Source organism: Patagioenas fasciata, chromosome 27 (genome assembly GCF_037038585.1).
Source record: "Patagioenas fasciata isolate bPatFas1 chromosome 27, bPatFas1.hap1, whole genome shotgun sequence".
NCBI classification, from domain to species: Eukaryota; Metazoa; Chordata; class Aves; order Columbiformes; family Columbidae; genus Patagioenas; species Patagioenas fasciata.
Window position 1 is genome coordinate 5581266 of NC_092546.1, and position 25872 is coordinate 5607137.

Here is a 25872-nt window from a genome sequence, read left to right on the forward strand (position 1 = left end):
CACCGGGCTCAACCGAAATGCCTGCAGACCCCCACTGTGGCACAGGTGCTGGCACCGTGGTGGGCGCTGAGATGGTCACAGCCTGTCCCGTGGCATCATTGCTCCAGGGAGGCACCGGGGAGGTGAAGGTCCCAGCTCAGTCAGCCCCGGGTCCAGGGTGGAGGAGGATGGGGAGGTCATGGGGATCAAGAACGCTACTGCCCAAACCCCTGTGCTCTCCTTTTCCCCCAAAATCCAGTGCCTGGGGACTGTGTGCGGTGATGGGTATCACACAGCCTCAGCCTGAGGGCACCCTTCAGGTGCAAATACACACCTACATGTGTGCACATATACACATAGGGGGTGCAGGCACATACATGTGTACCATTTATTACGTACATATCCCTGCAGCCGCTGCTGGGGCTGTGCCACCGCCCCGCACAGCGCGGCCGGGACTCGAACCCGGGACTCAGGGGCTGCGCAGGGACCACAGCTCCCAGCAGGCAGCTCCCGCGGAACCTGGCGCCGCGAAGAGCCCGCCCTCTCCCAGAGCCGCCTTTTCACTGGTCGAGCAGCTGCCAATCAGCAGCAGAGCAGCAGCGGATTGGGCGGCGGGGGAGCGGTGGCTGCGGACAGGCTTCCTGCGGCCGCCTTTGCGCTGACCTCGGCATGGTGAGCGCGGGCGGGGGGCGTTCGCGCCGGGGGTGCATGTTCAGGGGTGCATGGAAAGAGGGTGGAGGCTCAGGCCGTCCCGGGTGGTTGCACATCCGGGGGGTACACGCTCAGGGGTGCATGCACGGAGGCTGTCCCGGGGGGTGCATGCTCGGGGCGTGCATACCCGGGGTGTTCCGGGGGGTTGCACGCCCAGGTTGTCCCATGACAGGGACAGGGGCCGGGGGAAGCAACAGCCCCGGCATTGTTGGGGGTTCCCCAGCTCCCCCCGGCTCTGGGGGGGTCGGGTGGCGGTGTTGACCCCCGCGGGTGCCCCCGGTGCAGGCGGTGATGGGGGTGCAGGTGGTGGTGACCCTGCTGGCAGCCAGCGTCATGCAGAAGATGGCCCCGCACTGCTCCTTCGCTCGCTGGCTGCTGTGCAACGGCAGGTATGTCGCCCATCCCTCCTCGCTCGTCCCCGTGGGGGCTCGGGGACACTGTCACCGCTGACACCCGGCTGCTCCCTTCCAGCCTGCACCGCTACAAGCACCCGTCGGACGAGGAGCTCTGCGCCCTGGCGGGCAAGCAGCGCCCCAAGACCAAGCGCGACAGGTCAGCTGCAGGCTGGACGGACCTGGAACCATCAATATTTGGGTTTGGTGCTCATGGGAGTCATCCCGGCGTGCTGCGGGATTCCCCCGGGGAGGTGCTGGTGACAAGGAGCCCCAAGCGAGGGTTGTGTCACCACGCGAGGGGCTCTGGGCACCGTGGGACACAAGGGACAGAGCCAGCTCTGTGCCTGCCATCCCGAGCCAGAGTTTCAATTGCAGGAGGGTGAATGGCGTGACGGATGAGAAGCCCCTCTCCGTGCCCCGGGACATCGACCTCCGCCTGGACACCAGCCCCATCACCGCCGTGGATGCTCTGGGTACCGTGCACCCATCGCGCTGGACTGGGACCCTCGGCCATGCCCGTGTCCCCAGCGCGTGGTGACCTGTCCCTCTGTCACACCAGTGCTGCGTTATTTCCTGGAGTACCAGTGGTTCGTGGATTTTGCCGTCTACTCCACCGCCGTGTACATCTTCACCGAGGGCTACTACTGCCTGGCGGACCCTGAAAAGGAGACGAACATGGGGGTGCTCTGGTGCCTGCTGACCGTCGTCTTCTCCATGTATCCTCCCGCCGGCATTCGGGGCGCGATGGGCAGGAGACAGAACCCACCATCCTTTGGGTTTTTTTTTCCCATTAAAAGCCAGTTGAGGTGGAAAATTAAAATGTATGGCTTTTTAAACCACTCACTGCTGAGCCATAAAGGTGCCTGATGAGACCCTTTCCCGCAAAGAAGGCGGCAGTGGCCTAACGATGCGCGTGCTTTACGACATCCTAATGACCAGGGGGGTCCCACCGGCCTTGGGGGGTCCCCAGAGCCGGTGATTTCCTTGACGGCCGCCCCGGCTCGCAGCAAGGTCTTCTTCACGGTGATGCGCCATTACTTCCGCTCAGAGGAGGGGGGCGAGCGCTCCGTCTGCCTCACCTTCGCCTTCTTCTTCCTCCTCCTGGCCATGGTGGCCCTGGTGATCCGCGAGGACTACCTGGAGTTCGGGCTTGAGCCCGGTGGGTGAAGGGGGGACGGGTGGTCCCTGGGGGGCTGCGGGAGCCCCACTTACGGGGTTTCCCTCCCCACAGGGCTGGCCAGTGTCACCAGCAACCTGGAGAACATCCTGAAGCAGCGGGGCTGGGAGTGGACGTGAGTTGGTTGGGTAGGGAGGGATTTGGGGAGGGTTTTTGGAAGTTGAGAGTAGGAACCCCATTGGGGATGGGGCCAACCGGTTCCCCCTGCCCAGCGCTACCTTCTCTTTCCGCAGGTTGCCCATTGCCAAGTTGACTTTCAAGCTGGCGCTGGTGGCCCTGTGCTCCTTCCTGGGTGCCTGCCTGACCTTCCCGGGGCTGCGCCTGGCCCAGACGCACCTCGACGCTCTGCGGATGGCGGCCGACAAGCCCCTGACCCAGTTGGGTGACATCTGTGGGTGGGGAAGGGGGCAATGGGGCAGGTGATGGCACCTTGGGGAGTTTGGGACCCAGTGGCAAAGAGGTTTGGTGGTGGGAGAGGGTGGAGGGGGCGTGGGTGAGGAGCAGTCCCTGCCCATGGAGCAGGGATGGAGGGAGCGGGGGGCACCAGACCTTTGTGGGGGTCTCTGACAGCTCCTCCGCAGGGTCCTGCTCCACCTGAGTTTCCTGGCGCCCGTCCTGGTGCTGGTGATGTGGATCAAGCCCATCTCGCGGGATTTCCTTCTCCACGCACCCATGGGCAAGCAGACGGTGCAGCTGTAAGTGGGTCCTTGCTCCGAGGGGAAACTGAGGCACCACTCCACCTCCTCCAACACCAACAGCCCCTCCATCCTCCCCACCACCACCGCCTCGCCCACCAGACACCCTCCCTGGGACACAGTGGGGGTGTTTCTGGACCCTGGGGACCTCCCTGAGAGCCCCCTCCTCTTGCCCAGCATGTCGGACTCCGCCTACAACACCGCGCGGCTCTGGACCATCGTGGGGCTCTGCCTGCTGCGCCTGGCTGTCACCCGCTGTCACCTCCAGGCGTACCTGGGCCTGGCCGAGCGCTGGGTGGAGCAGATGCGGAGGGAAGCCGGGCGCATCACCGGGCTGGAGATCCAGCGCAAGGTGGGGATGCGGGAGCTGGGATGGGAGCCGGGGGGTCCGGGTGTGGGTCCTGCTGATCCCCATCACCTCCAGATCACCAGGATTTACTGCTACGTGGCCGTGGTCAGTCTGCAGTACCTGGGACCCGTGGTGCTCACCCTCCACTGCACGCTGCTCCTCAAGACGCTGGGTGAGGAGGTGGCAGGGGGGACATGGGGGCTTGGGAGGGGCAGGATGGGACCTGCAGGTCACTGTTGAGCCATTGGCATCCAAAGTGTCCCCAGGTTCTTGGGACATGATTAAGGGTGATGGAGCTGGTGAGGGGCTGGAGCACAAGTGTGATGGGAGCGGCTGAGGGACCTGGGGGTTCAGCTGGAGAACAGGAGCTGAGGGGAGACCTTCTGATCTCTGAACTGCCTGAAAGGAGCTTGGAGCCAGGGGGGTCGGGCTCTGCTCCCCAGGAACAAGCGCCAGGAGCAGAGGAAACGGCCTCAAGTTGCGCCAGGGGAGGTTGAGGTTGGATGTGGGGAACAATTTCTCCCCCAAAGGGCTGTGGGGCATTGAACAGGCTGCCCAGGGCAGTGCTGGAGGGCTGGACAGACGGACAGGAGGTTCTCAGGACGTGGGGCAGTGCCAGGGTGGGTTATGGTTGGACTCCATGATCTTAAAGGTCTTTTCCAACCACAGGGATTGTGTGATTTGCAGTTGGCCTGAACCCAGCGCACGCAGTGAGCACGTTGGGCATCAGCCACCAGCACATCTGCGGTGTGGGGACCGACCCCCTCAGCCCTGTCCCCTCTGTCACACAGGGCACCACTCCTGGGGGCTGTACCCAGAGCCCCCTCCCCTCCCTCCGGCGGCACCGGCAGCACCTCCGCACCACGGCGGCGAGGACGGGGAGGACGTGCATGCCGCGGTGGAGCAGATCACGGGCATCTTGGGCGGCATCTTCACCCCCCTCTTCTTCCGTGGACTCTTTGCCTTCCTCACCTGGTGGGTGGCCGCCTGCCAGGTCGTCACCAGCCTCTTTGGCCTCTATTTCCACCAGTACCTTGCAGCCTCCTGACCGGGGGAGCTGGGACGTGCCCCGGGGCGCAGTCGGTGCCCAGCTGTGGGTCCCCTCGCTCCCGCCATGGCTGGTTTCCCGCTTTGCACGTGGGCACATGAGGACACCCACTTGGGGACATTTCTGCCACCAGCTCTTGGCATGATGGGTTTTATGCATCCGGGCTGGCGTGGGCACCCCCTGCTCCTGCCGCCCATCACCGCCGTGCCTGCTCTTCTTGCCCAGTGTCCCTTCTTCCCCTCCCAGCCCTGCGTGGTGACGGAGGAGCCGAAGCTCCGCAAAGAGCCACAGCCAGGTTTGCTGGGTTGTTCCCACCCTGGGGACACTCCATGGGGACTCTGTTGTCCTCGAGGGCTCCTGCCAGCCCCTGGGCCGAGGGCTCAGTGGGGACTTCACGGCTGGGTTGGAGCAGCAGTTTGAGGAGTCAGCACAGACTCTGGGGTGTGCTCTGCCCCGTGCTTGCTCCGCCAGCCAAGGGCGAGGGTATTTTTGTAGGGTCCCTGCTCTGGCCAGCTGGGTTGGAGCTCCTCGGGGTCATCCCTCTGCTTCGTGTGGAATCCTCAGGCCCGGCAGCCTCAGCTGGTGGTTGTTTTAGAAATAAATAAGTACCCCAGAGTCTGTTTGCTGTGCTGAAAGCTGCTGGTTTCCTTTGCGCGTTGCAGCCCCTTGTCCAGCTCGGCCGAGCTCTCCCCCAGCGCACGGTGGGTGCTGGTCCGGCTGCATGAAAAGGGATTAGCAGGTCTGGGCTGCTCAGAGAAAGGGAGAGGGGCTCTGATCCTATTTGATAGCCTTGTAATGGGCTTAATTCCCTCTTGCTAAGGGCCGAGATGAGAAGCAGCCCTGCGCCCGGTGTTAACGGGGCTAATCCAGACAGCCCCGCTCCGCCTGGCCCCCGCTCACCCGAGCTGTGGTCACACTAAAAACCCTTTTGCTAAAAAAGAACCAAGAAAAAGAGAAATGGGGAAATTCCCCTTTAGCAAAGAGCTGGAGAGACCAGCACCAGCAGCCCAGGGCCAGGAGGAGTTAGGCTGTCACTGAGCCACGGGTGGGAAGGTGCGATGGAGAAGCGATCTCCCCCAGGGCCGGGATGCAGAAGGGACTCGTTCCATCCTGCGCTGTCCCATTAAAAGCCAGTCCGACTGCCTTGATGGCTCATTTATCTAATTTTCCCGGAGCACGCGGAGGAAGCAGCCGGGGGCTGAGCCGGGGGAAGCGTTCGCGGCAGGACGGTTGCTAAGGCCGGGGGTTGTGCCGCATTCAGACATGCAGACAGTTCCTCCCCGGAGATCTGCCCAGACGTGACCCTCTCAGGCGAGGACAATGACTGATGGACCAGCCAAGAGCAGGAGACAGATCCACAGGCACTGAAATTGGGCCACATCAAATACAGTGATAAACCCCCCCCATCTTCCTTGCCCCAGAATCCAGGTTTTTTTACTCTTTGTATCTTTGTTTTGTCTAGAATGAGGTGCAGGCTGGGTTTTGCAAAGCGCCATGCTCAGGGTGCAGCTTGGACCAAGAGGGTTTGTTGCTGCAGAGGTTCTGCTGGCACCAGGATTCGGACTGGGAGCCAATGACCCAGCTGTGGCCTCGTGTGGCCCCTGGTCCCCTCCATACCCACCTTCGGTGGCCACCGAGCCACACTTGGCAAGAAACCAGTGCAGAGAGGTTACTGGGGTAGTGCTGGACCCGTCCTCACTGCTGAGACCTTCCTGCCTTAGAATCACAGAATCATTGTGGTTGGAAAAGACCTTTAAGATCATGGGGTCCAACCATAACCCACCCTGGCACTGCCCCATGTCCTGAGAACCTCCTGTCCGTCTGTCCAGCCCTCCAGGGACGGTGACTCCAGCACTGCCCTGGGCAGCCTGTTCAATGCCCCACAGCCCTTTGGGGAAGGAATTGCTCCCCAGATCCAACCTCAACCTCCCCTGGTGCAACTTGAGGCCGTTTCCTCTGCTCCTGGCGCTTGTTCCTGGGGAGCAGAGCCCGACCCCCCTGGCTCCAAGCTCCTTTCAGGCAGTTCAGAGATCAGAAGGTCTCCCCTCAGCTCCTGTTCTCCAGCTGAACCCCCAGGTCCCTCAGCCGCTCCCCTCACACTTGTGCTCCAGCCCTTTCCTTTCTCTGAACTCGCTCCAGCACCTCAAGGGCTTTCTTGGTGTGAGGAGCCCAGGATTCAAGGTTTGGCCTCACAAAGCATCCATGTCACATCCCCAACTAGACACGAAATCAGATGAAAGCCCCAAAAGCCAAGCAGCAGCCGGGGGTCCCCAACTTCGGGGACCATGCCTAAGCCGACAGTGCCACCTGCTGCCACTGCACACCCGTCCCAGGCTGCGGAGCTGGGGACAGGGACAGCACAGGGCTCTGCTGCTGCTGAACCACCTCCAGAGCCGCTTGCCTTCTATTGAGCTTTTCCGAACTTCCCTGCAAAGCCCAAAGCACCGAGCCCTGCGCTTTGTGGGGGGCTCCGTGCACAGGACACCTGCGGGGTTGGGGACACAGCCAGTCATATAATGTACCCCACCGTCACACAAGGTGCCCCCAGCCACAGCGCTCCCCCAGTATTTAATCCCTCAATAATTCCACCCAGACGCACCAGGCTGCTCTCTCTTACAACCAACGTATAGCAGGAGACACCCTAAGAAAGCCTACAAAGTCAATTATAGTTTTTTATTAAATATACATCCTCTCTTGGCACAAATCTTAAAATATATAAACATCATATAACAAAGTGTCTTCACTGCAATAAAATAGAACTCCAGATCCAAGAAAAAGCGGTCAGAAACCGACACGCACGCGTACACGCACACGCGGGTGGCGAGGACACGTCCCCACAAAAGGCATGGAACACTCTGTGCTGATGGATGCATAGACCAGACGGGCGGCCAGCGGCGCTGGGAAACCCCGCGCCACGCGGCCGTTCGGGGGAGCAGCCCCTACAATAGACAGAAGGCTGTTTTGTACCAGACTCACAGACACAGGTGGACGTGTCCCAGCACATCCCGGCACGGGCACCAGGCTCTGGGTTGCCCCGGCTCTTCTGTTTGAAGTTAAAGACACCGGAGGGTGAGGTGATGGAGCTCAGGTTCTAGTCGGAAGGCAAGAAGTGAACACAAGTGCTGCTGTATTTCCACAAAAGCTATAAACCGGTTTGGAGAGCTGCCAGAGAAGGAAAAGCGCCAGGATGGACAAGGAGGTCAAGAATGTTTTAAAACCCCTCGTGTCCCGTCATCTAGTGCCTTTAATTCCTGCGCCATGCCCCCGAGCAGCCCTGGCTGGGAGCGGGGAGCCAAGTTTGGGCATCAAAAGCCGCGATTTTGTCATTTTGGATGCGTTTCATCGGACCTGATTTTCTCGAAGTGCTGGTGCGGGACTGAAGGTGCAGAGCAGACAAGAAAAGAAAAGCACAATCGGATGTTTGGCGGTAACGTGTTAAGGAACAACGAGAAACACGACTTGAGAAGAGAACAAAAATGAAAGATCAGGGGGTTTGCGGTGGGAAAGAAGCTCTGAAGAAAGGAGGACTGGAGAATATTCCTGTTAGATTTGCCTCCCTTCCCAGAGCTCAAGGCAAAGGACCCTCCTGGCCAGCACAAAGCAGCACACCCAGGACTCCTCGGCACCCGCTCCGGGCAGCACAGAGACCTGGAACACATCTCAGTGCACACAAGCGTTAAGAGATGGGAAGAGAACACTCTGCTTCTCCTTCTCTACATTCAAATCAGAGAAGAAGACAACAAAGCTATTTAACCAACCCAAAGCACTAACACACAGTCACTCGGAACACTTTTTGCCCAAGAAACAAAAGCACCGAAACCATTACAGACTGAATTCAAAGATCCGTCTCTGAACAAACACTCAGCCTGCAAAACTTGGGAAAAACCCCACGTTTGGCTACAATTCCATTGAATTAAAATCAGGTGCAGTTGCTAATTAAGGAAGAACTTATCTGAGCCGAACGCTCCTTCCTCAGGCAGGACCCGGCGGGGATTAAGCCACGCGGGTTTGGTGATGCTCAAATCTCACAAGATCTGCTGTGCTCGCCCCCGAGATGACCGGCTGTACCGACCCTGGGCAGAGCGCACACCCAGACAGACACACGGACGCGCACGTACGCACGCTCGACTGCTGACGCACCGGGTTGCTGGTTTACACCTCATTTCTCGTGGTAGGATGCAAATGCTTTAGTATTTCCCCACCGGGCCACACAGGGCAAAGACAAGAGCAGCAGTTAATCGGCTTCTCCATTGGAGAAAAGAAATCAGAGCTCTTGCGAAGGACCGAACAGAAACGTCACCCGAACGAAGAATACGGCTGAGCATCTTCCACCGGCGATGGGAGCAAAACATACACAGAATTCATGGCTGTCATCTCTAAAGACTTCAAACAACACCTAATGTTGCTTTAATTACAAGGTAAATCAGTGGCTGCAGTCAAGTTTCACGACGGAAATAGTCATTTGTGGGCTTGGAGGCAGAAATTACTGAGGTTAGCACCCCGCCCATCCACAACCACTGCAGTACGATCGATACCACGTGTTCTGGAAACAACTGATACCTCAGTACGCTGCCTCTTGCCACGGCCGCGACATGGAAGTGAAGGTGCTCAATTCCTAGGGAAATATTTGGCATCAGAAGCAAATTACGCTCCAAAGAACAAGTGCAAAGGCAAAAGGAAGGAGAAAGCTATTTCTACCGGTTGTGCAATTACCTCCATTCTCATTAATAAAGCCATGACACGAGGCTCAGCCTACAATGGCTACAATGCATGCGTCAGAAAAGGACAGATCTTAAATGATGCCTTATTTTTCTTCTATACCTTAGACTCTATCAGCTGGAAAGGGATTTTTAATCTTGCTTTATGTCATCTGATCCTCCGAGAAGTCTGAAGTTCGCTCTGACCTCTCTTGCACTCCAAATTTAATACGGGAATGGAACGTAACAGAAACCACCCCAAATCTTGATTTCCCTGAAGACCAATTTGAAATAGAAGCACTGGAAGGTACTTTACCGTTCACTTGCAAATGGCAACTGGAAATGACTGGGCTGTATCCAGCTTCTGAGGGGCAATACTGGCTGTGGAGCACACGGACCCCAGAAGAGCTCTAGGAATCAAAGCGAGTGGGTTGAGGTGTGGATTGAAGAGCGGAGGCGACACGACCGACGCAGCAGGTACCAGGAGACGAGGCTGTTCGGAAGCAGAGCCAGCTCTGGGGCTGCACTCGACGGGCACGAACAGCCTTTGGGAAAAGCTCAGTCTGCGTCACACGCGTCTTCGAGATGTTTGTTCTTGCATCGTGCATAAAGCCGCAGCAACAATACTGAAGGATAAAACTGCTTTAAATGTGAAGCATGTAACACTTTTCCAGCGTACCAACACTACAGTCTGCCAAATCCTTAGAAGAAAAGCGCTGCCTTGAAGACCATGAGAATAACGGAAGGGTTTGGGTGGCCTGAAAGCTCGGTCCAGTTTGTGAACCCAGGCACAGCACCTACTCAACAACACTGACAACAAACGTGAGGAGTTGATTTACGGAACCGCTCGGAACTTTCCTCCCCTGCTGCCTACAGTCTTTGGTAATCCCAGAGCGACACTGCAACTTTACACAATAAAACTTGGAAGTGAAAAGAACACTTGAAAAAAAGGGCAGCGTTTCCAGCCAGAGCTCACCCAGAACAAAAGAACCGGACCTGTTAAATCCTGCTGTGTCCTGTTTTATGGAGACCGACGCTTACAGGCCAGGGGAAATGTGGAATTCCCTGCAGATTAACTGGAATATTGCACTTGGCAGACTGCCTCCAGCTAACACGGGTTCCGGCCGGGAGCAGTGGCCACTTCCCAAATTCAGGGGATCATCCTGGCAGCACCGAGTCCTCCTTCCCATCATCCATCGTCCGCTTTGTCTGCCCCCAGAGCCGGTGGGGAGCCGGCAGCAGCACGTGTTCCTGTGAGAGGCTCCGCTCCCGGCATCGAGGAGCAAACCACAAGGGTGAGGCAGCTACTTTAGAGGGACTCGGTTCTGCAGAATGGTAAAAGGAGAGTTTTGTTTAGGAAAGGGTTATTTTCAGGTGGAGGTTTCCAAATAACTCAGAGGCTCGTTAAAAAGGAGAAACAAAAAATCCAACAATAACAGAAAAAAACCCCAACCAAATGAGAAAGGTAAGTTGTCAGCTGCAGGACAGCACGTACGCAGCGAGGGAACGCTAGCATTGCTCTTTCTACACGTGTTGTACTTTTCCCCAGCAAGGAGCTGTGGGGATTAAGCTACTACCTTTCAACGTTAGTGCTGTGCTGTAATTTACGGAGAAGGATCTGCGTCAGGTCAAAGGTTGTGAAGCTTATTCCCACTGCAATCGGCCCTTTGACCCAGTTCATGCTGAGTCCTTTGTACAAGCCACGGATTAGTCCCTCTTCTCTGATAATCTCCTGCATGGTGAGAAGGATGGAACTGTACGTGTGTCCCATGACCCCCGCCGTCTGCATCCGTCGGCGAACCACGTCCAGGGGGTACGAGGCCGACTGACCGATCAAACCGGCACAGGCACCGAACAAAAGCCGCTCCGGAGGGGATGGCTGCGATTTCCCACTGTGATCTGGGAAAGAGAAAGGAGCTGAGTGTAGAAAGCTTCTTGTAACGAACGCACGATCAAGGTCAAGTGGGCTGAGAGCCAAGGAGAGCACAGAGCTCCCCAGAGTTTGTTCCCGACTCGGCTGGCAGCTGACTTGCTCTATCACCAAGTCCTCCTGCGCCCAGGACTTGCGTTTCCTCGTTCCTCTGCAAGGCAGAGATGCTGCTTTTCTGCAGCTTGACTTCTCCACCATCTGGAATTGGAGAGACGAAGGTACAAGGCATCCTCCACAAACACAGAACTGTGCAAGTGGCTCCAAGGCCAGCAAAAGGACTCACACTACTGAATTCAGATACCCCAAACCGGCCAAATGTCTGCACCATCTCACTGGAAAGCAAACCGAGTTGCCTTTACCTGCATGCAGTTTCTTCAGCGTCTCGTAGGTGAAGAAGCTAAGCCCAGCGTACGGAATCACCCCGAGGATGGTTGGCGTAAATCCCCTGTACAACGTCTTCAGTCCTTCCTCTCGGGATATTCGGACGAAGACATGAACAATGTTGCTGTACCTGGCGCGGGGACACAGGAAAACCAAATCTGCGCTGGTTAGTGACTGCACGCACCAGTAACATTTCCAAGAGGACTTTCTGAAGGATCAACAATGAATTAACTCGGCTCTGAGCTCATCAAACAGCTCAGAAGGGGGCTCAGGGGCCTGTCTGTACGTGGAGAAGCCGGTTGGTGGCTCTGCCACAGCCCTGTCGCGACACGCTGTCCTGACTGTCAGGAGGCATCGTGCCAGCTGCCCTCCTCAAGAACCAGCACCCAGGCTTTTACCACCGAGTTCCTTCAGTACCGATCTCCTCCCAGCCCCTGGACTAACCAGGAATCGGCTCATTTAATCAGCGCTCAGACCCCAGCCATTAAGAGGTTTATTACACCAAAGGCTCTGAGCAAGAAGTGACCCAGAAAACGGGAATAAAGTCATCTGACCTTAAAAGAAAGTTCTGCGTTTGTTCGTGGTGCTTGTACTTGCTTTCGTTAGGCACTTACATCTCCTTCGGCGTGACAGCCATTCGAGCACGGACCATATCCAAGGGGTAGGTTAACATGGCAGCCGTTGTGCCTGCCAGAGAGCCAGCAATGAATCGAGGAAAGGGTGTCAGCGCTCTAAAGTAAGGTGAGAGAAGAGACCAAACAGATCACCTGGAGATGGAAACGCTCCGTGGCTTTTGAGGATGGCTCTACTCTATCAGCTCCTGAATCCCTTCCCTGCCTGTGGACTCAAAGAGGTGGGCGGGCGGGGGTTGAAGCGGCTGTGCTTTGCCACAGCCAGTCCAGACACAGAGAAATATTATTAGGAAATGTCTTTTGAGGACAGCGAGCCTGACCTGAGGTGTCTCAGATGCTATGTGGCCAAGAGCAGGAGGCTCGGGCCACACGCACGGCTCAGATAACAGCGCAAGGCTGGATCTCCCTGCTTCTCCTGCACAGAACAGCTCTTTGTTTTGCCTGCCCGCTCTCAGCACGGGGAAGCGCTAACTCAATGTCTAGGCCACTTCTTGCTCACGCCTCTAGAAGACGGGGTCTCCTCCCAAAGATCTCCCCCGTGCAAGACAAGAAGCCCAGCCCTTTGCTTAACCCCCTCACACCCTGTTCTGCAACACCACAATGAGAGGGGCTGCCAGAACTCGGCACCCACAGAGCTTTCCACTCAGAATTTCTCTGCGCAACGCGGAGAACCGCGCTCCCTCCCTGCAACCCACGGCCCCACAAAGCGCTCCGTCCTGCCCTGCGGGGATGGAAGCTGTGTCTTACTTTCCCTGGAAGCCGTAGTAACTCCCCAGGAGCTGCTTGTACTCCTCGTGCGCGCAGAACTGGATGGCGGCGTAAGGGATGACGCGGACCATGGTGGCGGAGTTCCCTCGCCACAGGCTCCAGAGGCCTTCGTTGAGGTAGGTGCGATAAATCAGCCTGTAAGCCTCCTGCGGGCAGCAGAGCAAAGGTCAGACATGGAGATCATGATAAGAGGGAGTCCAAACAATAGAGGAGGGGGAAAAGGTGACCCTATGGCTTAACCTCTCCAAATCCTCCTTCCCACCCCGACCGCAGCAAAGCTGGTATCAGCTGTTCACGCTCGCCACGCTGACTTCAGAGTAAGGCGACTAAAACCTCTTCTCTGGGGAGACTAAATCAGATACATGAGCGTGAAAAAGAACCCGAGTCAGGAAGGGAGAGTTTTAGATTCAAGACATCTTCATTTTCCCTCCATGGGCAGGGCTGGGCTGCTGTTTGCAAACCATTCATCTCAACTCAAATTAATCTTCTTAGCGTAAGACAGAAACATTTGGATTACGCATATTAGCACAGAACACATGGAATGCACACAACAAAATGTTCAGCGAGCCATCAGCTCCCAAATTCAGATTTCCTAGATACCCTGAGACAACTCCAATGGTGTGTGGGGGAGGAAAACAGGCGCTAAAGGAGAAGCTCTAACAAAACAAGGCCCTGGTGATGCCACCACATTTCCTAGGGCCTGGAGCGTGAAAAAGGACCAAGGCCCTTCCATCCTATGCACTGGAAGAAGAAAGAGCGCTTTCCTAAGGAGTGTTATAAACAGCGCTGTTTCCAGCCTTCCCCTCTACGCTGTGAGTGCTGCTACTAAAACCCCAGCAAGAACGTTAAATAAATACAAGTAAAAGATGCTGTTGGGGCTGTTAGTACCATTAATCAAACACTTGAGGTCAACAGGAGACAGACACAGCACCTCACCTTGGCAGAGAATCTTTTGGAAGACACTAAAAAGAAAAAACGAGCGTTAGGTCTTGCAATACATTTAGATGGATTAAATAAACCTTACAGGCATTTTATCTAAGGGATGAAAATAGAGGCAAAAGAATTAATGCAAGAGAAAATGATGATTCTTTGCAATAAACAAAGGCTTTCCACAGGTGAGCGCTCCCCAGCTCTCTTCAGCACATAAATCCATTCTTCCATCTAGTTATGAAAATGCTTGGCTTCTGTCACACTTTTCTTTAAAGCACTAAAAATAAATGAATAAATTAAAAAATGCAAAAAAAAAAAACCCCAAACAAAACTGCAGCGACCACTTATTTGTGCATTTCCATACGCGGGTTCCAGACCAATGCCAGAAGCAGCACAGAACAGGGCTGCTCAGCGAGGGCTCCACGCAAGAACGGTTCCAGCCCAGCAAACCTGAAAATGAGCGCTGGGCTTCAATCCCTGCCTGCCCCGGACTGACAGCGTCTCCCTAACTGTGCAATGCACGAGGCGTTGGGAAGCGGGATTTGCTTGGCACACAGCAGCTCTGTTTGTACCGTTCCTCGGGAGGGAAACCCAGGCTAAGACCTGAGCAGCAACGCTAATGAAACGTGGTTCCAATTAAGCGTGTATTGCCGTTTCTTTCAAACTCCTTTGAGACTTGGAACCTCTCAAGTGTATCAAACTATGGCATGCAAATATATTTTCGCCACGCTGCTCCTTTATGCAATTCAACGCTTTGCTTTTGTCTTTTTTAACAAATAAAAACACCTCCATAAGCAACTGCAGACGGATCTGCAATGGCAAAGGGCTCTTGTTCCGCTCCCACAGCAAAATCCTTCTCTCTCCAGTTCAAGAAACAACCTTCTCAGCTCCTACAGCAAAGATGCTTCACTCTGGTGCCTGTTTATGAAGCAGGAAAAACCTTTAGGAGAGCAAGAGGCTAAGAAATCCATTAGATACCAAGAAATTGGTCAGAACGGGCAAGCTTGAATCATCTCCTCTGCAGCCAGTTCAATGGGCCAAACCAAACAGGTCTTGTTATAAATGTCGACCTGGTTTGTTGTGGTGGAAAAGCACCGGCAGCTGCTCACAGACGTGAGCCCAGCCCAGGGGTCAGCTCCCTCCGACCCCCCCGTCCATATCCCAGGCCTCAGCCTCCGCCACGCCGAGAACGGAAATCATGTCAAATGAAAGTCAATTTAAAATTAAATCTCACGCAGGGATTAGATTAAACCTGCCCAATTCGCTTCAGCTGGGACGTCAACCAGATTTCAAATCCTCGGCCTCACCAAATGTTTGCTGTATGAACTGTCCGTGCTTTCCCCTCCAGAGCATTAGTGTGACCGGCAGGACAGGAACGGAGCAGAGCCCACCATGGGGCTGAACCCCAAATCCCACAATTTTCCATTTCAATTGGCTGAATTTCATTTTCAGTTACGCAGGGGCTGTATGATACAGAGCTGGGTACGCCAGCTTCAATGCATCTCGCAGTACTTTTCATAATTAACTCCAACCAAAACAATTCGGCTGGAATACAATGGAGCTCTCAGTAGAAAAAGACACTGGAGTGGGCACGGCCTGGCATCCGGTCCCTAACAAAAACCCAGACAGCTCAATTACCTCCTTCCAGCACCACCACCTCGCCTTATATCGCTCCTTTCCCCTTTCTCGTTGCTGCTAATGATAAAGTAAAAGCATTTTGCAAAAGCCAACGGGACTCACCTTGAAACATGATTTTTGTTCTGTCCAGTGGGGCTACTGCGGTTTTAGCAACAGCACCGGCCAACGCACCAGACATCAGGGAGTTGAGCACCTTCTTGTTCTCCTGGTTGCCCTAAAAGAAAGCAGTGTTCAGTATAACATGGCCAATCCTAAGCAAAATTGTCATATTTGACCTTTGCTGCAGCATCTACCCCGTCTCGGGGTCAAAATTATCTTCAAGATCTTAAGCGCAGGAAATTCCTGGTCAGACCATGAAGAATAATTAGACTCGTCTGCCAAAATGCAAAGTTCCAAGGTCTGCCCCTCTCAGACGTTTTCTGTCTGTCCGCATTCCCAGAGCCAAGCCACTGCCCCACGTACAGAAGTTTCTTTCCTGCCTTCCCACTAACACACAAGCCCTATTTCCACATGTTCCCAAGATTCTAAGAATAAACCAAGACAGGTTTCCCGCTGTGATAAACGGAGTGGGAGTGTTTTTGTTATTGACATTCCTGCCACAGCTCGTGTTTATAAAGCAGCTATCATCTGGTAACACACGGGCAGAAGGCAAGTGAACGACTTGAAGTCTAACCCACGAAGGTTACAGACTGCAAGACGAGCCAAGACACGGCTCGGGAATCATAACTTTTGATACGCTTTGTGTTTTCATGGAGGAGCCAACGTTTCTCTTTTTCTCAGACTGCCTCCCAGCTCAGAAGTTCATGTTTATTACCAAAATACGTGGTTCAGTCCCATTTTCCACTCCAATCTTTGCCTGGCTGATGCTAAACACAAGAGTAGCCCTGCAAAGCGTGAACTTCAGCCTGAGCTCTGCTCTAAACCAGACCAAGGTTCAGCATCTCTTTTCGTGTTTCTAGCAGGCGCCCAGTGACAGCAACAGGAGCGGGGAGGCCGAGCCGTGTGGCTTTCTTCCCAGCACCGCCACCGAAGCCATAACAAGGCACAACCTTGACCGTGGAACGCAGCCCTGCCTGCCCGTCAGCTCTGAGCGATGCCCAGACGCTTCCCAGCGGGCTGAAACCGCTCAGCTACCATCAGAGGAAGCAAAAATTACACTTTATGCAGCCTTCACATACACTACAGCTCTTGGAGGATCCACAGCTCGAATCCCATGGAGCTACTTGTTTTCTAGAGCAGCCACACAGCGTTTCTCTGCAACCCATTGCATGGACCCAACAGCTTCTCGCCCACCCAGTGCACGGACCCAACAGCTTCTCGCCCACCCATCGCCCAGACCCAACAGCTTCTCGCCCACCCATCGCCCGGACCCAACAGCTTCTCGCCCACCCATCGCCCGGACCCAACAGCTTCTCGCCCACCCATCGCACGGACCCAACAGCTTCTCGCCCACCCATCGCACGGACCCAACAGCTTCTCGCCCACCCATCGCACGGACCCAACAGCTTCTCGCCCACCCAGTGCACGGACCCAACAGCTTCTCGCCCACCCATCGCACGGACCCAACAGCTTCTCGCCCACCCATCGCACGGACCCAACAGCTTCTCGCCCACCCATCGCACGGACCCAACAGCTTCTCGCCCACCCATCGCACGGACCCAACAGCTTCTCGCCCACCCATCGCCCGGACCCAACAGCTTCTCGCCCACCCATCGCCCAGACCCAACAGCTTCTCGCCCACCCATCGCCCGGCCCCAACAGCTTCTCGCCCACCCATCGCCCGGACCCAAGAAGGTCTCACCTCCGGCGGGAGGTGGGTTGGCGTAGCTGGCTCCGCATCCTGCCGTTTGAAATCCACTTGACCTTCTCTCACACCATTACCCATACCAGTCGCGCTTGCAAGTGGGCAGAAGAGCTACGGCTCCTGAATTGAAAACAAGGAGGAAGCAAGAATTAGCGTCAAAAGTAGAAAATACGCAAGTAGTAAAAAGCTTGTAGAGGAAGGAATAGCGACCTACTCCCAGGGCCACTTTCAGGAGGAAAACCTGCATCCCAAGCACCCAGGCTGAGGAGCATTTCCAGGTTCCCAGCATTATTCCCTTCCTTTAATGTGCAAGTGTATGTGTGGGGATGCTTGGGTGCATTTCCATCATATTTACTCTTTTCAACCTACAAGGAACTCAGCTCCAAGCTACACCACCAAAATATCCACCATTTCTAGAGAGAAGAATCAGATTCTCCTCTGCCCTCTTCCATCTCCCACAGTGAGGATTTGGGTTGCTATTCGCTCTGAGCATCTAGATATCGGAGAAGGCATAGAGAAATTTAAAACCCAGCCTTGGAAAGTGGAAAAAAATAGTCACAGCACTAAGTCCCGCAAGCCCGTCATGAGCAACGGGAGGTTATTTTAGGAAGCGGATAAATCCGATGCCTCACACGTGCCATAAAGGCTATTTTGATGACGCCAGCGATTCGACTGCAAGCAGCACGGCGGTGATTTCGGAACTCCCTCTCCCCCCAGTCCCAATGCACGCGTGCTCGCGGCTGCCGAACCGGTGCAGTTTGCGCAGGTACCTCTCGCTGTGACACGAATTTGCTCCGCGAAAGGCAAGGTCAGCCTAACCTCAGCTGCAGAGATAATGGTTTAAATAGAAGATATCACTCCAGCACCTTTCTAATATTTGTGCTTTTTGTCATGCAATTTTTTCATCCTTAAATATGCAGAAATTAAAGAGCTTGAGTCCGACAAACCTGGAACAGAAAGGCGCCCCCCCGAGTTCTGAGCCTCTTCCCAAGCGGGCTGTGGAGCCACAAAGATCAGTTTTCTAAGCCACAAGGCTGCTCGGATCTCACCTCTCTCCTTTGATAGCTTCCTTCCGAGGAACGCGGGATGAGGACACCCAAATCGCTCCCCAGTTCTGCCGCGTCCTTCTCACGCGTCCTCCAGCAAGTCACTTCACCCTTGTCCCCTCCGATGCCCAGGACACCCTGGGCACAACCTCTTGCCAACCTGGAATGCCCATCTTATGACTATTTATTTCCCTTTCTAACAATCTCTAGACAGCACATGCTTGTCAGCACCTTTCATACTTGCCGACCTATTCCCCCCCCACATCGCTCTCATATGCCAGACATCACTTTGCAAGCCCCTGGGCTGCAGCAGAGACGCTGGCGTGGGGCCGGAGCAGCTCTGCTGGTACCCGTGCGTGACCGATTTGTGAGGACAAAGCTCCGCGCGACCCGTGTGCCCAGTCCCGGAGAGGACAAACGCCCCTGGGTGTCCCTAATGCCAGACACCGCTCGCTGGAGCTTTGGGGAGACGCATAGCGAGGTGCTTACAGCTCCCGTTTGGAAAGAGGAGACCGCAGGGTGTTGCTCGGGGGGTAATAACTTCAAATTGCAATGAAAGAGAACATCTGATGGTCCAAAATCCGACCTAAGCGGGGGCACTTCGAGAGTTCTGTCGCATCAGACCACGCGAAGAAAAAGTCCCGTAAGGATCAGACCTAAAAATGATCCATAACACTACAGAGCGGAGCACTTCATTACGTTATTTTGAAGAATACAGACTATTGATTATTTCTAATTACCACCTGCAGTTACTTCCTTCCCTTCTTATCTCAGGAACCTGGGAAATGTATTGTAAAACACCTTTCAGCAAAAGCATGGAAGAGATCACAGGTGGAGATATTACCCCAGCTGCCGCAAATACAGAAATGTAGGTCACAGCAGCAGATTTCTCCCTCCCCAAAATAAGCCCACGAAAATAGAAATCATGCTAAAGAGCTTAGGAATGCAATATGCAACTTTATTTTATAACATCCTTTTGAAAGATGATTGAGAATGATCACCAAACGGAAATCTTAAACACTCAGCCAATGTTATTAAGCCCAGACTTATTTTAGGACATGTACATGCATAAAGATGATATCCATTTACTCAACAATATTCTCTTTCATCCTATTCAGCCACATTCTCCACTTTTATTTTTAGTGCCCTGCTCTCACAAACACCTGTTTGTACGCTCAGTTTTACGCATTAAAACTGCCCACATGCTCTACATAAACAGAGGCTGAAATGCAAAAATAGCATTTATTATTTTAATTCGCACTTGCTCACTGCAAAGCAATGCAGGTTTATTCTACTTTGGCGTCGGGCTGGACTCTGACGCCGCTGAGTTATTCATTGAATTCAGGCTGTTTTGCCCAATGGTGGACGCCGGAGCCACAGGGAACAGCGTTTTGCTTTCAGATTTGGGCTGAATTTGGAGCGCCTGCCCACGAGAAGCCCGACATCATTCTGCATGCACTGCCATCTGACTTCCTCATTAAATAATCGCTGAAACCCAACACGGAGCAGCTGGATATTTGTTAAATCCATGTATTTTGTAGCGCTCCATAGACAGCCATTAGTTGTGTTTACAAAGCCACAGAAAACAAGAAAAAGATCGCTGCAGATTAGCTTTTTGTTTTTAATAAAGCGCTTCTGAGTGATTTATATTGTAGCTACATGAGCCCTTGGCACACACCTGGATCCAGCCCCCCAGTACGACGCGGTGCAGAGGGAACCCTAAGAGGGCAGATAATCAGAAAGCAAAACTGCTGGCGAAGGCGAGTTCAAAAGTTAGAGGGGTTTAATGAGTAACACACGCTGTGCTTCTACAACAAAACCCATGGCGGTGCACTGAAAGTACAAAGCACTTAACTCCGGCGTCCAGTTTCAAGCCCGTCAGAAAACGCCGCCCAGCCACGCTAATTCGGTCACGGATTAAAGATCAGTCACCAAATTGCAAAGCAGGGGAGCTCAGGCCCCTCGTTTCTGGCTGTGGCGTCTCAGACCGACGAACTGATTTGTGCTGGTCCTCTGAGCCGCTTTCTAGGCACCTTCCAACAGCCGCAGAAACATCTGTGCGCTAAACAAGCTCCGTTCCCCGCGCAGAACACGCGTGAAAAACTGGAGCGCCGCTGTTTTCCTCCTCCACGTTCCCCCAGCTCTCTCTGGTGGTGCTTAACGAATACCTGAGCCGGTTCAATCAAGCTGTCAAATTGAGTCTCTGACAAGCGAGACATTCTGCTCCTCTTGGTGGTGATTCTGATTAAAAGGACAGGCGAGACAGAATCGAGTTATTCGGATGCTAAAAGCAACCTACTTGGAAGAACGTCCTACAGGCAGGTGCCAGTTTATTGCCCAAGGCGGGGTTGGGGTTCGGATTAAAACCAGTTCCAGCCGTCCGAGCCGCTCATGAACCCACCACGCTGCGTTTCAGCTATTTCAGTCGAACACACTTTAAATTACACGGTCTGAGGATAATTAGTTCCTTAGCAGGAGAGTCGGGGATGAGCAACGCAACTAAGAAATGCGCACAAATTGGCCGGTGAGGGTGTGCATAATTAAAATCGCATTACTAAATAAAGGCTTGCAGATAATTATACAGCTCCATATTTCAAAATTAGACCTTATTTAAAGGTTTGGCTTCACCTCATTGTAGCCAACCTGCCCCAAAATCCCTCCTTCAGGATCCCACCAGCTCCTGGGAGCAGCGGGAGGGAGGAAATCTGGGTTTTTACACCAAATTCCCAGGGGACAGAAGCAGAAATCCCACCGCCCATGCAAACCCCTCCCAGGTCCAAAATCACCTGTTCACACAAAAATACCTTCAAAACTACCAGAGCAGAGCCGGCCAGCGCCGATTTCGCGTTATCACGCAGTCAGAACACAGGAGCAACCTGGGCACCCGGCCCAGAGACGGGCGTGCAAATGTGTCATGACCCAAACCCACGTTTGCCTGATGTTCTCCTGTGGAATTTAGACCTGTCACACGACACGATGATTTGGGGAATACCACAATTTATCGGGCAAGAGCAGCAGAGGCACCACAAAGCGAACAGCACCATCGGCTCTCTGAATTGGCTAAAGAAAGGTTTGGTTTTTTCCTTGGACGACAACAGCAGTAATTACAAAAGTGGGTTAGAGCTGCCAGGACTTGATGCCCATAAAATGCACCATATTCGTAAAACGGGCAGGAGAAACTTGGTCCGGATCTCCGCTTGCCTCTGATCACCACCAAACAGAGGTAACTGCTGCTGAGGAGGTAAAACGAGGTACATACAGAAACCGAGGCTTTTTGATTCAATAACTGGGAGTTGTACCACACATACAGCTCCCAGGCATCAGTTACACAAACTGGGATCACAGTTCATCTCTGGGGCAAAATTTCCATTTCATTCAGGTAAAGTCACTGGTATGACTCCGTATGTACCTTGTATGACTTGTACCACTTGTATGACTCCGTATGTACCTTGTATGACTTGTACCACTTGTATGACTCCATATGACTCCATATGTACGAGCTTCCCTCGTTACTCAGCTCTCCGGTTCCTAATTCTTTGTTGTTGTCGTGTCATTATCATCGCTAATGAAAGCCTACAATTAAATTAGGAAAAAAGAAAACCAAGGGAGTTCGTGCAGAAATGTTCACCCGTTTTCCCATGCTCAAGTTAAGCGGTACCCAGGGAAGTTGCTCAATTAGGTTTCCTTCAATTATTATTGTTAAACCGAGCAATTGAGCCTGACAGAGAAAGCGATGTGGTAAGAGCTGAGATTACCGCAGCCTTAAATCCAGCCTTGGAGCAAAAGCATCACAGAAAATCACAGAAGAAAGGGCTGAAACACTCAGAATAGGGGATGAACTCAACTAGATGGCCCCTTGAGGTCTGTCTGTGCCTTCCAGTTTGATTAAGCCCTTAAAAATCAAAACCAGATATGCCCTGAAGATCCAGCTCTCTTCAGTCACATTCATCTCTGGGTTGCATATAAATCTGATCCCAAAACATTAGCTATAAACAGCCCATCGCGTTTCTTCCTTTAGCAGTCCACACAGAAACCGTTAGCATCATTTTATAAAGAATCATTGACTAAAAGACTCACTAAATCACAATATCTGGAAGAGTTTGGTTCTTTACGGGCCTTCTCAGCTCCAACAAACAAAACAAACGTTCCTCCTGCCTCCCTAAGCCTGCCAATAAAACTGAGGATAAAGATACAAACTCTTTGCGTGGTTTTAGATAATCTGGCTTGAATTAAGCCCGCTGGTGAACACTGAGAAATGGTTAAATCTAAACCTCTGCTGTATTATTATTCAGAGGAGTCCAGGAGACTCGCATTTGGAACCAAGCTGGGAAGGAAGGCAGGAGCCACGAACAGAGCAAATCTTGGCAAGAAAACACAGCGCTTCATTCTTCGGTTGCTGAAAGAAAACTCTTGCTGGGACACCTCAGCTCTGCTTCCCACAGCCAACAAACGAAGAGCGGCTCTTATCTGGAGGGCAGCTAACGGGTTTATCTGGGGGAAAACAGCGTTTAAACAGCAGGTGGGATCACAGGGTCCTCTGCTGAACCCGCTCCAGCCGCCCGGCTGCGATCCCCGTCCTTCGGGAGCACAGAAACAAATCAATAACCACACACACGACGGCCCAAGCATCCTGAACAGCTTCACTACTCCTCTCAAAAGCTATTTCTCAAAGGTAATGGCATAAAATACAATAAAATATCATATCTGGGTGCCTGGTTCGCAGGCCTCCTTGCAGGCCACTCAAATGCAAGTTTTCCCACAGGTCTACATGGCAGATACAGTCACCTGAATGTCACACACGAGGTCCCAAAGTGACACATCCCAGTACAGGCGATTCTTTGGAATACAGGTAAACCCCAGTCAATACACCAGTAATCTTTGCCAGGAGCTATTTCAACACAACAATGGATCATTAGGACCTCAGTTCTAAAACCCCAGCAGTTTAAATTGCCTATGAAAAAATAAAAAGGAAAAGAAAGAATTAAAATCTTCCATCACTAAGCAGAATGATCCACAAGTGTGCCGAGCAGTATAATTTCTTCATGCTTTCCACATTGGCCAGAGTTGTACCAGACCACGATTTACCCACCCCGCTGTCTGTATCACTCTGTATCATACAAAAATTAACGCAAAGTTAAACATCAACCCAGTTTGGCCAAAGATGCCAATTAAGTTTGATTACGAGCAGCATTAACACATGAGAAAGACACCCCTTCATCACTAACTGCACAGCTGCAGGAGTAGCGGATTTAAAGTGCAACTAGAGAGCAAAGAATTCCTGCAACGCTCATTTATTGTGTGACCTGGGTCAGCTGTGCATTCCAGTTCACCTCTCCATACAGCACGAAAAGTAATCTCCGTTTGTAAGACAGCCACCAGGAATAGTTATCTATCACCTGGAAAAGAGAACAGCCCTGCAGCATGAAGTATTGGTACCAGTTTCATACAAGGAAGGTACAAATCATCTTCCTACAATTAGCAGCAAAGTGACTAGAATAAAATGATTGCTGGTTCCTGAGCTTTTTTCTAACAGCAAACCTGTCTGACCTGTACCCAGCCCCTCTGCTTCACCAGGAAACCACACGTTGGTGCTCACCTTGTGTTTTATGCAACCTCTCCAAGTCCGGTTTGAAACATCAGATATTTCTGAAGCGTGCACTCACGACGGGACTGAGTCAGTGCACTAGCTGCGGGTCAAGCAAAAAGAAACGATTGCAGCTCCTGACTCATACTGCTGCGCTATCAAGGGCTAAAATTCCCCCGCCCGAAGCAACCACTGGGGCCAGAGGGTTCCTGCTGAAATCCAACACCAAGGACGGGCCCCGTCCCCCTCCGCAGGAGCTCTCGGGACCAGCATCCAGAGGTTCTAAACAACGATTTTCACTTGCTGAGGGAAAGAAAAGTAAGTGTTGAGTATCCACAGGTCTAGTAGAATGTAAAGATGCTCAGAGTTACCTGGAACCCAGCCCTGGTGTTTTAGACACCCAAACACATGATTATTTATAAATACATTCACCCACAGGTTGTTGGTATGACACTGACCCTCCAGTACCTTATTCCACAGTCTCTCTTCCCTCAGCTGTTTTCTAACACCCACAGACATCTCTTCTGTTCCTTTGCACACACCCCCTTCCCCCAAATAGAGTCATTTAAAAACCAGAATGTTTCCAAAACACTCTAAATTCATCAAACCACAGGAAAACACTGGATGAGCACGCAACCTCCAAAAAAAGCTTTGTAGCTTACACGACCGTGAAGCAGGAGAACCCAGCACAAAAAAAGAGCCAAGTGATGGCAGAGTCTGAACCTACGCTGCGCGGTTTGACAGCCTAACAGCCAGCAGGAAAAAGAGAGTCGACAAATGCAAACACATCTCCAGCTCCTCCCGACTTCAGGAGAACACAGGTTTAAGGTCAACAAAACAACTGCAGCAGCAACTGCTTCGCCTGCGGTACCGCGAGTTAGAGGAGACAGAACAGCGTTTATTAACCCTGCACAATCATTTCCAGCACTTGCCACGTGTCTTTTCATGTTACAACTTAAACCAAGACACTTCTTCCATTTCACACTTGAAGGCAAAGGATGAAAGTCACCCCTGCTCTATGACTTTTTGCCTACGTCGAAGTAGGAGAGAAGCAGAAGACACATTTAATGCCTTCCACACCCTCTGCTATTCACCCATCAGCAGAGAAACACGAGCTCGCCTCACACTCAGGTTCACATCAACTTAAAAACAATCGAAAAATAAACAAATCACACCAAAGCACACACCTGGAGACACACGTTCAGCTCTGATCAATAGACTTTGAAGGGGAAGAGGAGCCCATCGCGTTTCATACAGACAGTTGCTTCGCATCTGAGACGCTGGCAAGGCAGGTGACAGTGGGGACGGGGGACGAGGGGAGACAGCGGGGACGGGGGTAAGGGGTTGACAGAAGCGGGCAAGAGGAGCCGCGGGACAGGCGGGCACGGGCCGGGCAGGCGGGCAAGACACGGAGCAACAACCGGGCAGCGCGACCCGGGGCCGGGCTGGGCCTCCGGCGCGGTGCCGCAGCCCGGCGGTGAGCATGGCAAAGGCCAGCACCGCTCCCCCCCGAACTCCCGGAGGCGGCGGCGAAGCCAGAATCCCACCGGCCCCGGCCACATCGCCGCGACAGGACGGAGGGAGACGGGGGACGAAGCGGCGGTGACCCCGCGGGAGGCCGCGGCAATGTCACCCGGCCCCGCTACACCGCGACACGGCCCGGGAGCGCCCAGCCCTCAGGCTCGAAGTCACGGGGACGGGCGCCCGGGATCGTGTCAGCGCCTGCCGCGGGGCGGAGGGGCCCAGGGCTGGCCCGCACTTACCGGCTTCGCTCCGCGCTCGGCGCCGCCTCAGCCGCTGTCTCCCCGCGGCCGCCAGGCCTCCCTCTCCCCCGCTGCGCCCCCGAGGAGGCGGGGCTTGTGCTGATGGACGACCAATCCCCGCGACGGGGGCAGTACCGAGCGTGGGGAGTGGCTGCGCGGGCGCAGACAGGCGGTGGCGGCAGCCAACCGGTGCCGGGAAGAGGCGGGGGGCGCGGCCGGGGGCGGGGCGCGGCGGGTGCGCGCAGATCCCGCGCAAGAGCCCTGCGCAGCGCCCGCGCTCTGCCGCCCGCAGCGGGCCCTGCCCGGCGCCACCGGCCCCGCTCCACCGACCCGGCCCCGAGCCCC

The 25872-nt window shown here is 53.8% G+C and overlaps 2 protein-coding genes across 10 annotated transcripts; one reads left to right on the forward strand and one right to left on the reverse strand.

The window, feature by feature from the left end:
• Positions 1 to 344: 344 nt before the first annotated feature.
• Positions 345 to 4972, forward strand: TMEM161A (transmembrane protein 161A). 3 transcript variants are annotated; one of them, XM_071799654.1, is made up of 12 exons: positions 345 to 651; positions 976 to 1079; positions 1162 to 1242; positions 1461 to 1558; positions 1645 to 1801; positions 2093 to 2244; positions 2317 to 2377; positions 2496 to 2639; positions 2844 to 2957; positions 3135 to 3309; positions 3382 to 3478; positions 3994 to 4972. In XM_071799654.1, the coding sequence occupies exons 1-12, from the start codon at positions 649 to 651 to the stop codon at positions 4497 to 4499; spliced, it is 1692 nt and encodes a 563-aa protein (XP_071655755.1). In that variant the 5' UTR covers positions 345 to 648; the 3' UTR covers positions 4500 to 4972. The 3 variants fall into 3 exon arrangements, with proteins under 3 accessions (XP_071655755.1, XP_065714146.1, XP_065714147.1); XM_065858074.2 differs by having other exon boundaries at positions 581 to 651; positions 4098 to 4494; XM_065858075.2 differs by having other exon boundaries at positions 581 to 651; positions 3976 to 4117.
• A 2041-nt stretch (positions 4973 to 7013) lies between these two features.
• SLC25A42 (solute carrier family 25 member 42) lies at positions 7014 to 25613 on the reverse strand. 7 transcript variants are annotated; one of them, XM_071799655.1, is made up of 12 exons: positions 25528 to 25581; positions 23777 to 23867; positions 22966 to 23131; positions 21629 to 21753; positions 17132 to 17254; positions 15433 to 15544; positions 13699 to 13724; positions 12742 to 12908; positions 11977 to 12093; positions 11341 to 11492; positions 10629 to 10950; positions 7014 to 10376 (listed from the first exon to the last, which is right to left on the reverse strand). In XM_071799655.1, exons 5-12 carry the CDS (start codon positions 17213 to 17215, stop codon positions 10361 to 10363), a joined length of 996 nt encoding a protein of 331 aa, XP_071655756.1. In that variant the 5' UTR covers positions 17216 to 17254; positions 21629 to 21753; positions 22966 to 23131; positions 23777 to 23867; positions 25528 to 25581; the 3' UTR covers positions 7014 to 10360. The 7 variants fall into 7 exon arrangements, with proteins under 7 accessions (XP_071655756.1, XP_071655757.1, XP_065714151.1 ...); XM_071799656.1 differs by lacking the exons at positions 22966 to 23131; positions 23777 to 23867 and having other exon boundaries at positions 25528 to 25578; XM_065858079.2 differs by lacking the exons at positions 21629 to 21753; positions 22966 to 23131; positions 23777 to 23867 and having other exon boundaries at positions 25528 to 25613.
• Positions 25614 to 25872: the final 259 nt, after the last annotated feature.